This window comes from Lycorma delicatula, chromosome 1, assembly GCF_047948215.1.
Source record: "Lycorma delicatula isolate Av1 chromosome 1, ASM4794821v1, whole genome shotgun sequence".
Taxonomy (NCBI): domain Eukaryota; kingdom Metazoa; phylum Arthropoda; class Insecta; order Hemiptera; family Fulgoridae; genus Lycorma; species Lycorma delicatula.
Window position 1 is genome coordinate 175,297,268 of NC_134455.1, and position 17,917 is coordinate 175,315,184.

At 29.6% G+C, this 17,917-nt stretch overlaps 1 protein-coding gene across 7 annotated transcripts in view; it reads left to right on the top strand.

Moving 5' to 3' along the window:
• LOC142325579 (type-1 angiotensin II receptor-associated protein) overlaps positions 1-17,917 on the top strand; it is a 100,315-nt gene that overhangs the window by 32,877 nt on the left and 49,521 nt on the right. Inside the window, exons 1-2 of one of the 7 annotated variants that reach the window (XM_075367548.1) lie at positions 510-763; positions 4,579-4,640. In XM_075367548.1, the coding sequence (XP_075223663.1) occupies positions 4,602-4,640 (39 nt within the window). In that variant the 5' untranslated portion in view covers positions 510-763; positions 4,579-4,601. Of the gene's footprint in view, positions 1-509; positions 764-809; positions 1,036-4,578; positions 4,641-17,917 lie in introns of those variants that run through there. The other 6 variants (XM_075367495.1, XM_075367530.1, XM_075367513.1 and 3 more) reach the window with 6 other exon arrangements.

The window sequence follows — 17,917 nt, forward strand, 5'->3', positions numbered from 1 at the left end:
AAATTATAAATATAATCAAACCAAACTTAGCCTTCGCTCGCTAGTCAAAGTTAGCGAGCATAGATTAAGTTTGGTTAAATTATAATGGTAACGTTCCGACAAATTTTTGCTCTTGTTTCGGCTTCATGTTGATCTCTATCTAATATAACACTGCAATATGGGAAAAATTGAAGTTGGGGGAATAATTGCTCAGAATTACCAGCATGCCGTCTGTAATTCTTAAAAATATCTAGTTGTTGCTTAAATTTAAATTAGTTAATTGTTTTTATTCACTTTGTTTCTTAAGTACATACTAAAATCTAGAAAATCCAATTTAATACTAAGCTTAGTACTAGTTTTTTATTCACACAAAACCTACTAGTTATTTTAAAAAATCCCTATTATTAGCAACTATCACTTTTTATTCACTTTACCCATTGTACAAAATTACTTTCTAATAAATGCTCGTTGCAATTCATCAAATAATAAAATACTAGAGTCAACATAAAGATTATAGTAATATTACTTGATTAGTAGTCTATGTTTTACTGCAGTCGTAAGTTAATCTTACGAATCTGTGTTTCAAACGATTGATATTTTATCAATGTAGGGTTCATTACCCATTGTTAATTTCATATTCAGTATTTATTGGAGAACTAAAGATTGTTATTACATACATTAAATCGTGCAGTTGTTTTTTTATTTGTGCCCCAGCTACTACGAATTTTTTTATATTCCAATTGTGATATTTCACCATAGTTTGCAAGGAGTGATAACAAATAAGGTAAAACTGCTGCGTTACATAATTTGTAGTTGGGTGGTCGCTTTTGTCGATCATATTAACGATTTTATTGTGAGCCTGTTCATCTGCTACTTAGATTTATATGAATTATTATCTTTCATTTTTTAAAAGTAAATTTGTGTTGTACAGTGTAGTAACCTCTTTATGTCAATACAGGTTACAGGTGTTATAAGTGTTCAATTACTTTTGTTAAATTAAGGTTATGATTTTGTGTCCGTAAATTACCTTTTATGTTGGGTAACAGGATATATTTAGTACGTCCATGTTAAATGGCATCTGTTATTGATTGTTTTTGTGATTTACCTATTATTTTTATAAAATTAAATAATATACATTTATCTATCATCTTAGATTATCAGGTTTTATATAAGATTTTTGATTCTCATGTTGTTTTTCATTTTGCACGTCGCCATAATTTTTTTTTTAAAAGCATTATATTGCCAATAGTAATTATAATCTTTTTATCCTTATAATATAATCTGTTGTGTAATATGTACTTATTTTTATTACATTTCAAGCAACTTCTGTGTCAAATATATACACTACAATTACTTTTTAGTTTACTGTTATGCTTCTTACAGGTTAGGCTATTGCAGCATAGTAAAACTATATTTTTTTAACAAAACTGTTTTGAATGTTTTACAAATCAATATACTGAAAATATTTAAAACTTTTAATGTACTTTGCACTATTTAAATCAAGACTTACAGTTTATTATTTTACTGAATTTTATTAAATTAATTTAAAGAAGTTTTTGCTGTATGAAATTTTCCTTTTTTATTCCTCCTTATCAGTCTATAAAAAAAGTTAAATCAGTTATTTAGTATTATTAAGTTTTTCTCATTATAATAAATGGCCACTTCTAAAACAAAATATATAATTACTTATTAACCTTACTAATGTGTATATTTTAAAATTTAGTTTCCGTTATCAATTCAACCAGGCTCTTTCTTAAATATATTTTCACATCAAATTTTTATCGCTCTTAACTTATCTGGTTTTCTTTTTACGAGTCATAAGTTAATCTTACAAAACTATGTTACATAATTTTTAGCCAATCTTGGTAAAAATTGTCTTTCCTTTTCGAAGCCATTAGATGTAATTTGTCTCTTCCTTTAAAATAGAAATATGTTTTTATAATACCCACTTAAAAAAATTGAATTAACAAAGTATTAAGGTTTGGGGAAAAAACCTGAGCATTTTTAGTATTATCAAAAATCTTCAAAAAAAAAAATATTTTAATTAATTTTCAGATTAGAGAAAAGAGTAAATTTGTTTTCTAATACAATTTTTGTTTTACTTCTCTGTTGTTCTAAGAGTTTGAACATTTTTTTCCAAAAAGCTACTACCCTATTTGTTCTTACTTCAAAGATATAAAATTGAGTTTTATTGTTTTAGATCTTATCCAATTTAAAACATATGTTAATTATTATGTCTCTAGTTTTTTTTTTGTTTTTTTTTTTTGGCTGGTGAACATTGTACTTATCTAGACAAAATTTAGCCTTTTATGGAGTATGAAATTTTTGTTCTAAAAAATAAATTAAATTGATAAAAAAAGATAATACAGCAGTAAAAACATTAGCATAAAAGTAATTTTAAAAATGTACATAATACTACTACATAGATAAATATTGTTAACTTATCATAAAATAATTATTTATCGTCACATAAATACTACACTATATCGTGTAGTAGTTTTCTTATTGTGAAATCATTATTTTCTGAATTAATATCATGTAAATCCAATAATATCAAGTAATACATTCTACGAGATATCTGTTTGGGGTTAATACCAGTTTGCACATCTGGAACTTCCTTGATCATGTTCGAACAGTGGTGATAGTCCATTAGAGGGAAGAAAGTTGAGAATAAATCTTTATACATTTCAGACACAGTCCCTAAATACCACAAATGCATAAGTATAAATTTCTGTTACAGTTTTTGTATATTTTTTTATAAATTTTATGTTAGAATAGGTGTATCATCAGCATGACCCTTCTAGCCCCTGCATTTCCTGAAAAATCAATTAGCTTAAAATTATGCAAGCTAACCAGGAAGTTGGTAAGTGTTTGTACATTTTCAAAACAAATTTCAGATGTATACCTGGTTAAGTGAACAGATTGTTTAGAAATTAGGTAAAGATTGATTTCTGTAAAATTTTATTTAAAAATATTAAAAATCAACGTATAATCTTTTACAATCTGCTTTTCTATTTGTTCTTGAAGAAATAGAACACATTTTAGATGACAAAAATATCACATTTTGTAATTAAGCAAATTCAACTAATTATAATAAATAGTGGGATGGATGAACCTGTTGATCCCCACACATTTTTTCAAATCGTGGAATTCAGTTTATCCATCATATTGGTTTTCACATGATTTAAATTTTATCACCAACAACCAAAAATCCAGCTTCATGCAATAAGAAATTACAAATAGAATTAAAGTACTGCGAGCTTTACTAGTTAGAAATGGATATTAATACACCTTTTATGGTGAATTAATATCCACCATCAGAGGATATTCACCATAAAAGGATTTTGGATGAAAAATCCAAAATTCATTTAATTCTATGCTGCTAAATTTTTTTTTCAGTGTATTATAGTGGGGTAACTCAATCAGAATCTTTTCTTCTGCAGCAGTAAATTCAGATTGAGCACTTGCATTAAATGAGTCTTGAATACGTGTAAATTTATTAATATTATTATTTTTAAAATATTTCTCAGAGGTGATAGCTGTGATAAATGTTCTATAAAAATGGATTTCATACCTTGAGAAAAATGAACTCCATTGGAGGTTAAAAATAATTGGAACAATGGGAAACATTCCCTGCCTTGCCTTTATTTGCTTTGCTTTTCAACAATCTTACTGTTTTATAAAAGCTAATATTTTCTCAATTGACTTTAAAAGGTGCATGTTGGTTGCTTCTCTGTAGAGAAAGATTCGGAGCATTCACCTTTTCAAAAATGTCATAAAATTGTACTAGTTTTCCAAAAAAAAATCTTTATTCACAAAATGTTTAATAAACTTCTGTTCACCTTTTTCAGAAATATATCAATTTCTTGTCGCAGTTCAAACATGAGAGGCAATTCATTTCCATCAGAAAGCCATCAGAAGTGCTGTAGTACTACAAGGACATGTGATCAGATCCCTTATCTCATATAGCTTTTTTCAAAAATTTGCCTTCGACAGCCAAGTTTTTATCAAATTTACTGCCTGTTATAAGAGCTGGTTCAATGTAGGAATTTTGACATGATTGCTTCCCTGTGAATAATTTACTGGATCCACAGTTCTTCAGGAGTTTTGCTTATAATAAATGGCAATCCTACATAAGTGAGACAAAGGGCACAATCAGTCTAGTCACCAATGCAATTTAGTTCACTCCAAACTGTTGTTGGATATAAAAGTATCAAGGATTGTGAACAAGTCTTAAGCCTTTGCACTAGCAGTGATACTTTTACAGAAAAGAAGATCTTCCACAATATTATTCACATTGAAATCTCTTGAAGTTGGGTTATTAAGCATCCTTCCATCATTTCCATATAAGGAAGGAGGGTTAATACATTGAGAATTTTAATATCAATTTTTCAAAATAAATTTAGTTAATTTTAATTACACAAAAATTTTCATTTATAACATCCCAAGTTTTTTTTTTTAATAGGTTAAAACTAAGAATTCAGTGTTTCAAAAAAATTATCATCAGACCTTGTAATATAAAATTTGTTTCAGTTTTATTATTGACTAATGTGCACTTGAATTAATGGCTCATAAAAATAAGTATTTCTTCTGTTTCAGGCTAGTTTCAGTGAATATAAAAAATGGTCGATCTTAATGCAATACCCAATGTTCCTTTAAAGGTATGTGAAAATATTATATTTTCATGATTGTACATGCTAATCCGTAATTTACACTGTGCTGCTATTTAAATATTATTACCTGTTTTCTTCCAAATAATAATATGTTTTATTTAAATGATTTGTAATAAACTTTTATTATTTTATGTTTATAATATAAACCAAAAAGGAACACTGTGTTCTTTTTAGAATTCAGTTTCTGGTCATATTAGTACTGCAGAAATGTGGTTCTTTTTTATTGCAAAAGTCTGTTCAGTTTTGCAACAGAAAATTAAAATGCTGCTAATCCATGCTACGCTTTTTAGACATTGATATGAGAAAAAAGGAACAGTTTAGATGTTTACACTTAATAAATGAAAACAGTTGTAGTGGCATTTTAGCATGTATGTGAAGTACAGCAATTTACGATGTTACAAATTATTTTCTTTCTCAGAAAGACTGGTGTCAAAATTATTATGTATAAAATTAGGTATAAAATTATTATTCAATAAATAAAAAGCAGTTAACATAGACGTTGATTTACATATTCTTTTACATAATATAGGTAACTTAACTTCAAGCTTTTGATAAAAAGATTTTAAAAGAAATGTTTTAAAAGAAAAGATTTTGAAAAATGTTTAGCCAATGATTTATAAATAACTAAGTTGTGTGATATGTAGTTCAAACATATTGATGTCTTTAACACAGACATTTCTGTTTCCAAATTTTGTTCAATTAGAGTTTACTTGGTAAATTTAGCCATCAGAATATAAGGCATGTTAAGAAAATTCTAAAGAAACATAAGACCCTCAAAAAAACAGAATGTATAAAAAAAAGTGGCGGTTATAATGTGTTATATTTCTTGGATGAGATGTACAATGTTGATTTAAGGCTAGAATCAAAGAATAAAAAGGACAGTTTTAGTTGTGCTCACAACTTTAGATTGATTTTCTATCTTTTCACTTGACACTGCCATTAGCAAAGATGATGACTCCTCAACAGAAAGCCTTTTGTGTTTTGCAGTTTGCTAAATATAAATCTGTAGTTACAATTGTAACTACATGTTTTAAATATAATACATGCATACTTTCCATAGAAAGTTTAATTGTAATCCTTCAAGTGATAATAACAATCATCGTTGGCATAATCAGTTTGAAACAACTGGATGTCATTTTAAAGAGAAGAGTATGGAATGATCAAGAATGTCAGAAGAAAATGTTGAACTTGTCAGGGAGTCTTCCTGCAAAGTCCTAAAAAATCCTGTTAGGAAAACCAGCTGTAAAGTAGCTGTCTGTGATGATAATGTGGAGTATTTTAAGGAAATTCTTACTTAAAGTATGCATCCATACCATTCACAGCTGTTAACAGACTTTGAAGCCTATCAACTATCATGTCCACACAAACTTCGCAATCTAAATGTTGCAGCATGAAGATGATTTTTTTAATTGTATTATGTTTAGTGATAAATCAACATTTCATCATTATGGAAAAGCTAACTCGCATAATCACATCTGGGGATCTAAAAATCGCCATGAACTCTTACAATGCAATAGAACTCCTAAAATTAAATGTTTTCTTTACAATATTCCAACAGTAAGTTTATGGGCCTTTTTTTTTTCACTGAAGTAAGTGAAATCGGAGTCGCTTACTTGAATATTCTGTATATACAGCTCTTTCCTCAACTGCGGATAGACTAGAGTATTTTATTTGGCAAACGATGGTGCACCTTTTCACTGCCATAACTCTATATAGGATCAGTTAATGACATTTTCTCGTACTACTGGATCAGTCAGCACAGACTCGGTGATTAAGCTTGTTTGCAGTGACTTTCAAAATCACAATCTGATCCCATGTGATTTTTTCGTTTGGGTTTTATAAATCTTGCTCAGGGCTTCCACTGCCTACCCAATTTGAGGTACAGGATTGTAGTAGTTATTAGTTCCATTACTCCAGACCTGCTGGTTAAAGAGCGAGACAAACTCTTACCAGTTAAATATATGCTGCATGACAAAAGGTGCTCACATTGAACACATCTAAGGAAAACATGTAAGAGTTATTCTTTCATTTTATTTTTTATTTGTTACTGTAATTCAAAGTTAAGAGGCAATAAATTGCTTTAAAATCTGACTTTTTTTTACACCCTATATATTTATTTATATAATATATAAATATATATGAACAAAATATTTATAAATTATATGTATATATATATATATTAATTATCAGTCCTCAGTTTTTTATTTTATGGTTCAGTGGACCATGCTTGATGAACAAACAACACAGTTTGCCTTGGAAGCCTAATATGAGTAAAGCCCATAACATTGGAAAATTGGTACAGATTGATACACAGTTTGTCAATAAATGGGAAGAGTCATTGATGGTTCCATAAATTTCTTTCATTTGAAAGACATTTTAAACCACCTCCATGCTGTTTATGTAGCAAATAGGAATTTAAAATATTACATTATATCTTTCATTAATTATATTAAAAAAAGTTTCAATTATAATATAATTTAATATTGTAATGGTAAATTGAGATAATGGTAATGAAGTTAGTTTAAACAAAAATTGCAGGCTGAGAAAAAGTTGTTTGCCATTTAAGGTGTATGTATTCTGAACAAAATACATAATATTGTTGAAACGTCGTGTAGTGTGTTGCAACCAAACATTTGCCTAAGTTCTTTTATTCTGAAGTGGTCAATACACCATTTATATTATTACTTTCACTGGAAAGTGTATCCAGTAAAACACCTTACAATTAATTTTTGAATAAATTAAAAATTTTAAGTAAAACTGGTCACTATGTCATATTCCTGAATATAAATGGAACCCATAAAATAAAAAGGGATTATTTATCACTGTCTACAAAATTATAAAGGTTTTAAAGCTCATGTTACTTCAGAAATTAAAATTAAAATTATATATGTTACAACATTCAGTAAAGAACTACTTAAGAAAAATAGCCTTGACTATAAAAATTCAGAGGATTTTTGTAAACTAAAAATTATGAAAATAAAATTCAAATACCTGAAAGTACTGAAGGAAAAACATAGTAGTCAAAAGAGAAACAATCAGAAGATGAAAAATGAGCAAATCACCAGATAGGACTAGAAAGAAAAAAAGATGTAGTAGCTGAGAGATAAATGTGATGGCCACAAGTTAACTTATAGAACCAGTTGAAAGTGGCAATTTAGGAAAATTTTAATTCTCTACTAGAAAACAGTAAATAGAAAGTTTCAGGGTTAAAGGGTAAACAAATTACCAGTTCTAGATGGGTTTTAAAGCAAAGGTAATAAAATTACTAAACACAGCTGGATTAATAAAAAAAAAAGAATTTCAACAAAAAGAATTTGGCCAGTAGCAAAAATGGCATCTTTTAAAACTCTTATAGCTTGTGCTGTTTACAGTGGCTGCTTATTTTTACATCATTTAGTAAGAGTTTATAAAATTTCTGAAGGCCTAACTTTTAAATAAATAGATCACTGTGCAATTTATAATAAGTAAATAATTTTTACAAATTCATGTAAAAATAAAATTTTTTATTATTAAAAAATAAAAGACAAATTTAAAGAAAATTTTTGAATGAAAAACTTTGGAGGATTAAAATAGCAAACAGATATTGAAGTAGAACAAGACAGTAAATGAGGAATTCATTCTTAAGGAGTATTCCATTTTAATTCAACAAATGATCAGTGCATCACTGTTTTTGATTTTGATGGTATTTGGTATATGATAACTACCCAATTGTAGTGGCCAAAAAATATTTTTTTATATTTACAAAAAATTTATTTTCTTGAGTAATAGATTATTTTCTAACTCGCCAACAGGAAATAACAGCCATTTTCATCACTTTTTCGATGAGTTTCAGCATTCTTATTTTACATTGTACATAGAGTCAAAAAGGGCTTTTTGGAAAGAACAAAGATGGAACTCCATCTTAGTGTACTCAAAATTCATTTTGTTACATAACCAAATCTTGTAATATTTACTGAAGTTACATTTACAAATTATTGTTTTTTCAAATTTTGGGCCCAAAATAAATAATGAAGGGCTTAGGGTAACAGACATGATTTTTACCTTTTAACTCGTAGGTACTAGTAGTACTTATGAATTGGACTGTTACTGAGTGTCCATTAAAAAAATGGCCGCCAAATCATACGATTTTGAAAATGTCTCATTTTTGGCACCCAAAAACCACATGTGAGACAGGTGGCAAAAATCTGAAATTTTTACAGCAGTAAGTACTTTTTATGTACTTTAAAACCATTGTTCCGTTCCATGTTGAGTCATTTGGTGCTGCACTCTAACATTTACTAGCGCTGGTCGGCGAGTTAGTCTAATACGACCATTTGAGGGTCGGGTCCCATTTGGAGCGGTCATGATTTTTTTAATGTAATATTTCATTCTAGTGCAGAATAGTTTTATTTTGTAGTCTAAAGTCTAATGTGGCTTATAGTGTTTATTGATAATGTTCAATTGTATAATTTTGACTAATGTATCATTTATTCATCAGTCTAATGTGACTTGTATTTTCGATATTCAGAAAATGTCTAATGTGACAAATTAAAATTTAACGATTCAAGAAGAATATGTTTTAGTTCATTTCATCATCTCAACCATCATTTCAACCAAATGCAGTCCATACTCGCTCTACAACTTAACATAGCCCTCTTCATGGTCCTCACAGGTAGGATCTAACACATTTCATGGTGCTCAGGGCATGATCGTTAATTGGCCAGTTAGGCAAGTCGTCGGATTGTTAATTCGCCGGATAGTCAAGTCGATGAATCTACCACATCTCTTCATGGTCCTACGTCACCAGGTTGAGGGACAGGATCATCAAGTCGCTGAATTTGCAAGGCAGGATTCATAAGATCAGATCAAGTTGCAGATCAAGCGGTATTTATAATTTTATTTATAAGCAGTGTTAAATAGAATTATTTCATGTTTCATAAAAACCATGTGAACACTAATTTCATAGAACAATGTATTTAAAATATAGCTGTATAAAATTAAATATATTCGAATGGGTTGTAACATGCAGTTACGCGCAAGACTATTACAATAACAGGTAAATATTGTGGACTTCAATACCAGTTTTGGTAAGCGTCTTTGTTAGAACTGTACTGCGTACGCACACTCATGGTCACAGTTCATGTTACATATTGTTGCGTCTTCACCTGCTTATTCACTCAACTTCTAGTTATAGAAAATAATCTAACAGTATTATTTTGTATTCAAACTTATCTACTTTTACTAGTATTATTTTATTATAATTTAACTTCTTAAAAATTTAATATTATCTCTGTTAATATTGTAACTCCAATAAAAATGGAATTTAGAGATTTATTTAAGAAACGAGGTATTATGAAAAACTGCATAGCAGAATTAAAATTATTCATTAATAATTTTAATTCCGAATCAGACGATTATGATTTGTTCACTATAAAATTCAGTAAACTATTAGAATACGAAAAAACAATTTTTGAAGTTCAATCTGAAATAGAATTGCATAAGATGCAACAGATGAAGATTTAGAAGATAGGGATGAATATGATAACATTTTTGATAAACTTAAAACATAAAAAACTAGAAAATCTTTTCAAAATTTCAGACGCAATTGAGTCAAATAAAATAATTGACAAACCCAATCAAATTACATTAAAACTTATACAAATTGAGCCCTTTCACAGTAATGTGAGATCATGGCATAAACTTTTTGATCTTTTTAATAGTTTAGTCTATAACTGCAAAGAATTTTCTGATGTTGAAAGATTTTACTACCTTACAAATTTCTTTAGGGGTAATGCTTTAGATGTAATAAAAAATTTATCAGTAACATCTGAAAATTATGAAACTGCTATAAACTTACTTAAGGCTTGTTATGACAACAAATGACTAATTGCAGCTAAACATGCTATGGAAATTATTAATCTAAAACCATTAAAAAAGGAAAATTCTGAAAATTAAAATTCATTAATCAAATTAATTCAAATATTAATGTATTGAAGAATCTAAATATTGATTATTTAGAATTTATTATAATACAGTTAATTACTCGAAACTTAAATTTAAATACTTTAAGAGACTGGGGAAAAACATTGGAAAATAATGAATTTTCAAGGTTAGAAGAACTCATTTCTTTCTTAGAATGTAAGCGTAAACTACTTGAATCCACTGACACGATTTAATGTAATGAAAAGGTACAGCCGTCTAATGTAGGTTTTAGCAGCAAAAAAAAATGATTATTCAAAACCTAGTTCTAATAAAAATGTATTTTATGTAAATAATTCTAATCATTTTATGTGCACATTATGTAAAACTAGCAACCATCCATTGTATCAGTGTGGTAAACTTTTAAGTTATAATGTTAATGAAAGGAAAAATTTTGTATTTCAGGAAAAATTATGTCTTAATTGTATAAGTAAATAGCATATTGTGAAAGAGTGTCAAAGCAATCGTAAATGTAAAAAATGCTCATGAAAGCATCATAAGCTAATTCATTTAGATAAAACGCTGCAAGAGCCAGCAATTAAATCTTCTAAGCCAAATCAAGCTCCTTCAGCTAATAGTTCATATTGTACTTTAAAATCACAACCTAAAAAGTCTGTTTTACTTGCAACAGCTGTAGTTAATGTAAAAGATAAAAAAGGTAATTTCATCCAAGCTAGGGTCTTGCTTGATTCCGCTTCAATGATTTCATTTTGTACTGAAAGGTTTGCTGCTAAACTTGGGCTTCAAACCAAACCTGCTTTAATGCTGATCACAGGTATTAGTTATGTTGTTACTAAATCTAAGCTAAGTGGTGATTTAAATATTAATTCTAGGTATGAAAACTTTAATTTTAATATCATGTGCTGCCATCTATTACAGGTCTGTTGCCTAATGATTTTGTAAACGTAACTGACTGGGAAATTCCTTCTCAACTTTTTCTTGCCGATCCTAATTTTATTATTCCTGTGCAAATTGACATTCTTCTAGGCACTCAACATTATCTTTCATTGCTTAAACCCAATTAACTCATAATTCTAGTCATACCATATTTCAAGAAACTCGTTCTTGGTTTCATAGTCTCTGGTGAAATCCCTACTAAATCTAGTAAACGGAAAAACGATTCAGATTCAATATCACTTTTTGTTAGCAATGAACAGCTTTCCTCTGAATTAGAATCATTTTGGAGATCTGAAGAGATAAAAAATCGTTTACCGACCAAGGAGGAATGTTTCTGCGAAAAACATTTTGTTGAAAATACCCTTTGTGATGACAAAGGCAGATATGTTGTATCTCTTCCTCGTAAGGAAAACTGCGCTTTAGGAGATTCTTATGAAAATGCAAGGCATCGTTTCAATTTGTTACATCGTAGATTTCAGAAAAACTCTAAACTTAAGGAAGACTACTTCCATTTCATGAAAGAATATCAAGAATTAGATCACATGCAACCTGTAGATTCATCTCAGTGTAAGGTCCCATCTGAAATCTTTTATTTGCCCCATCTTGCAGTATTTTGTGAATCTTTCATCACTATCAAAACAAGAGTAGTATTTGACGGTAGTGCAAAGAAATCAAATGGCCGATCACTCAATTCAATTCGTGCTACAGGTTCAGTAGTACAACAAAATTTATTTTTGATTATAATTCGTTTTAGAACTCACAGCTACATGCTATTAGGTGATATTCCAAAGATGTATCAACAAATTCACATCAATCCTCGAGATTTTCCATTGCAAAGAATCTTCTGGTACGATAATAATAACTCATCAATCATTCCATACAACTTACAAACAGTTACTTATGGTTTAGCACCTTCAAGTTTTCTTGCTACAAGATGTTTGATCGAAATTTCTAATCAAAATGAAGCCTTCTTTCCTCAAGCTTGCCAATCAATCAAGCAAGATTTTTATGTAGATGATTTGCTCGCTGGTTGTGGCAGCATCGATCAGCTAAAAGAATTATTTAATGATATTTCGTTATTGCTTAACAAATACGGATTTTCGCTGCATAAATGTCATTCAAATGTGCCTGGTATGTTTGATGATTCTGATTCTGATTCTTTCATAAAATTAGACAAAGATGGAATTATCAAAACACTTGGATTATTTTGGAATCCTCAAGGTGATGATTTCATTTATCAAATCAAACCAAAGCATAATAATACTTCTTACACTAAACATTCTGTTTTATCAATTATTTCTTCATTGTTCTTCAATCGTTCCATTTAATGTGTTCACCAAGAGTTATGGTGCGCTAACCTTCAATGAGATGAAGTTCTTCCCTCTCCGCTAGCTGAAAAATGGAATTCTCTCTATTCTCAGTTCAAATCATCAAGTAATTTTAGGATTCCTAGGTTAGTCAAAATCAGTATTTTCTTTTAAGAGTTATCAACTGCATAGATTTTGTGATGCAAGTAGCAGCGCATATGTATTAAGGAAAAGCAAATTAGTTTCTCTTAACCCATTTTTGGATCAAAATGGTATGATTCGTGTCGGAGGTTGTTTAAGTTTTTCAAGCTTGTTTTTAAATGCTAAACATCCTATAGTTTTAAGTCCTCATAGTCATCTCACTCAATTGATTATTTCTCATGAACATTTAAGATTATCCCTTGGAGGATTACAGTTAATTCATTCCTCACTTAGGCAGAAATATTGGATTGTTTACTCTAAAATCATAATTCGCTCTGTCCTTCATAAATGTTTAACTTGTTTTCATTTTAGAGCTAAGCCTCAGAGTCAGTTACTTGGTCAACTGCCAAAAGAAAATCACAATTTTCAGACCATTCCAGTAAACTGGTGTTGCTTATGCTAGCCCAATACTTATCTGTCATGGTGGACAACGTATTCAATCTACTAATACTTTGACTATTAAGGCTTACATCACATTGTTCGTATGTCTCAGCATCAAGGCAGTACACCTTGAACTTGTAACTGATTTATCTACAGAAAGTTCTATAGCTGCTCTATGAAGATTTGTAGGACACCGAGGATTGCCTTCTCATATTTTTTCTGATAATGGAAAAAAATTCTGCAGTTCTGCGGTGCAAATCGTTATCTTCAAGAAATGTATGATTTTCTTAAAACCAATATGGCTAGTTCCAAAATTAAATCTTTCTGCACCTCAAACAACATAGTGTCTTTCATTCCTCCTTACTCTCCTAGTTGGGGTGGTTTATGGGAAGCTGCTGTGAAGAGCATGAAGTTTCACTTGCGAAGAGTCATGGGGAATTCCATTCTAAATTACGAAGAGTTATCCACTTTATTAATCCAGATAGAAGCATGTTTAAACTCCAGACCATTGTACCTAAGTACCATCATCTGATATATTGATCCAGCTCCACTTCTGGACATTTTCTAACCTTCGCTCCATTAACTTCCTTACCTGATCCTGATTTCTCAGGCATTAATGTAAATAAGCTTACTAGGTGGCAGTTTATACAAAGCATGTTGAAAGACTTTTGAAAAGCATGGTCTATCAATTATTTACACTCCTTGCATCAGAGAAACAAGTGTAAAATTTCAAATAACATTTATGTTGGTAATGCAGTTATAATAAAAGAAATTAATTTCCCTCCACCGATGTGGAAATTGGGAATAATTGTGAAAGTATATCCAGGTAATGATGAATTAATTAGATTAGTTGATGTAAAGTCTAACAATACAATAGTAAAAAGAACTATTAATAAATTAATTCTTCTTTCAAATTCAGATGTTTGTAATGACCTCAGTGATGTCGAATGTAATTAATGAAATTTTTTTAACGTCTCTTTCATGTATTTGTTTAATTTTACGTTATTTGCTTTGTAGTACTTTTTTTTTGCCTTTGATAACATTGTATAAAGGTAACTTCAATTTTTTACGTTCTTTCAAGGTTTATGTAACTATTTTTATATGTACTATTTTTCATTTTTGTATATTAACTTTCATCTCATGATAATGTATCTTAAAATTATAGTTGGTGGGCGGTGTGTTCCGTTCCATGTTGAGTCGGTTGGTGCTGCACTCTAGCATCTACTAGCACTGGCCGGCGAGTTAGGTTAATATGACAATTCAAGAGTTGGATCCCACTTGGAGCAGTAATGATTTGTTTAATGTAACATTTCATTCTAGTTCAGAATAATTTTATTTTGTAGTCTAAAGTCTAATGTGGCTTATAGTGTTTATTGATAATGTTCAATTGTATCATTTTGACTAATGTGTCATTTATTCATCAGTCTAATGTGACTTGTATTTTCAGTATTCAAAAAATGTCTAATGTGAAAAATTAAAATTTAACATTCAAGAAGAATATGTTTTATTTCATTTCATCATCTCAACCATCATTTCAATCAAATACAGTCTATACTTGCTCTACAACTTAACAACCATATAATATTTATTTTGTTACACAAAGTAGTTGACGCATAATGAAGCCAAGAAAACCAGTAAAAACACCATTCCTTCTAACCGTAAACAACGAATCCAAAAATACTGATGTTATGTATTTTTTTTTTCAGATTATAAAAATTACAACTAAACTCATTAGAATGAATAAATTGATAATTAATAAATAATCAATTAGAAAATTATAAATAGTTAATTACAGAATGATAAATAATAATTACAAAATGATAAACAATTCAAATACATTAACAAGTTGTTCAATTCACTTTTACCTTATTTTACTCCTGCTAATGGAAGTTATGAATAAATCTTGCACTTTTTTATAACAAACTTTACTAACATAACTTAGTGCTCCTGCAATTTTTTTTATTGAGTAGAACTGATAACTCTTTATTCATCTTTGATGTAATGTTGTGTTCTTTTCCAGTAGTTGATAGAAAAAACTCTGAAGGCATCAGAATCTTTAAAATATTTTCCAGTTGAACCCATATTTGATTATCCCTCAATGATTTCTTGAAGTACCAGGACCCTGCAGATGGAAAAAGTGTATCAATATTCCTCTTCATTTTCATATATTCTGATTTCAATGACTTCGCTTAACCACCACTTGCCATCATATATGTACAGACATAATTTTTACTCTTTGACTTTGGTAAACTTATAAAGCAGTCAGAAACACTAATGTCCTTGTGTACCAATACTAATGTAAATGTTTCTGATTCAGATATTGCCCAGACTTTCAGAATACATTTCAGACTTGTTGGAATGTAACTGTGAAAGGTTCTTGTTTCTGGTACTGTTGTGATTACCTGATAACGAGAACTGAGGTATTTTTCAGTTTCTTGAACATCTTTATTAGAGCAGAAAATAAATGTTATATTTTTAATTTTGTCTTTGCAATAATTGTGCATTTTTGAATGTGTAACTATGTGATTGTTGACTGCCTTATGAAGGCATCATAGTCCTTTTAACAGTCCCACCAATACCAATTCATGGTCCTTTTCCATGGTATGAGGTAAAAAAATTGCCATTCAGCTGCAATTTCAAAATCTACTTGATGGTAGCACGAATTAATGAAATTTTTTTGTTTTAACTGGGCTGAGGAGCCATCAGAAAAATAAAAAAATTGTTTAACTTGTGGTAGCAGTGTTTTTACTTTATTTATAACTTTCTTTTGGAAGCAGAAGAACAATGTAGTATTGTATTTCTAGTGTTCACTAATCACACAGTAGCTTTGGCTTTGTAATTTTTCTTCTTTTTTAAAATATATAAGAAATGGATGTACTGTGGCATAAGTTTTTGACCAATGATATGACTGGGCGTCATTCTGTATCATAAAAGGCAAATTTTGAGAGAAGTCTCTGATTACAATACATTCACCCTCCAACAAGTTTTCCTTTTTATGGAAAGGAAATGAGCTTGCAATCAAATTTCATTTTGAGAGCAGATAATATGAGTTTTACATTTTGGTGGGTAACACTTACATAAACAGAGTGAGTACCTGACCCACCAGCCAGAACACAAAATGTAGGTCTTAAATCAGCAAATTTTGAAAAACCAATTTTTAAATTATGTTTTTTCTTTAAATGCTATGTGCAGTTCTTTTAATTTACATAAGATAAGCCTTTTTTGAATACTAATTATCTTCCCGTCACCTTGTCTTACAGAGACACAATTCCTTCTTGCCTGGAATCATTCGGCTGTACTCATCATTCTGATAAAAATCTTGGACATGTTTAATAACATTTTCATCAATTATGTGACTGGGTTTCTTTTTGCCAATTTGTGGAAAAATTCCACTAATTGTTTGGATTGACAGACTAAATACCAACCGGCACTAAACTCTTTTTGAATAATGCTTTAGCTGCTTGGTAATAAACTTAAAATAATAATTTTTTCCTGGGTTGATGTAACTGTTTTCATTTTATCCTTTATTTTAATGATTAATTCTTTATATTCTTTACTTTTTTTTGGAGTTGGAGGAACCCTAATTACAAGGCTGAAGCAGTGTCAGACTTGCTAACAGGTTCTGCAAGCTGTTAGAGAAAATGTGTGCATATGTGTATTCCTCTATACTACCAACTAAACCTCCACCCCTGACAACCCTACCTGGGAAACTACTAATAAAGCATTACTTCAGGAGGGGAGTAAGCGCCCACACATACATTAGGTCTCCACAAGCAAACATCATCCATACCAGACCAATACACACACACTCACTGCACACCACAAATACCTAAAGGAGGAAACATCCAGAAATATTCTCTACCTAAATCAGCATAATTTTGTGGAATTAAACTGGTTTCTTATGTAAAAATATTTAAATCAAAAGAATCATTTAATTTAGTGGTAACTGACTTTGCTATTTTTGTAACTTTATTTTTTAAATTTGGTTCCTTTGTGCTGCTTGATAATTTTTGAACCTTAATGGGTGAAATTCCAAGTGCTTTACAAGCTTTATTCACCAACTCAGCTATAACACATTGAGGCTCAAATGTGTGTTGACATTATGGTTCACTTTCTGTATCATCTTGTGGGTTTTTTATTTTGTTTAAGCATTTTGTACACAATGCTCTACCTGGAATTAATTTTAAATTTGGATTTCTTGTTAAAAGTGTCAAAGATATTTCTCAAAGAGATTTAACTCAGTTTTATGAAAAGTACAGATAGTTTTTGTTTTAGTACATCCACTTCTTAAAGATATCAATGTTATTTGCTGTTCAGTAAACTCTAAAACATCATGTAATACTGAAGATCTATTGTAAGTCAATTTGTGACGTATTGTTTCAATTATATCAATTGAACACTCCATAATCCATTTTTATAAAATACAAGGGTTTTTACAATAACAATACAGTTAGTATAAATTATAAAACTACCAGTTGCACCTCACTTTGTCTTATCCCAGTTTCTCTACAGCTAAAATAA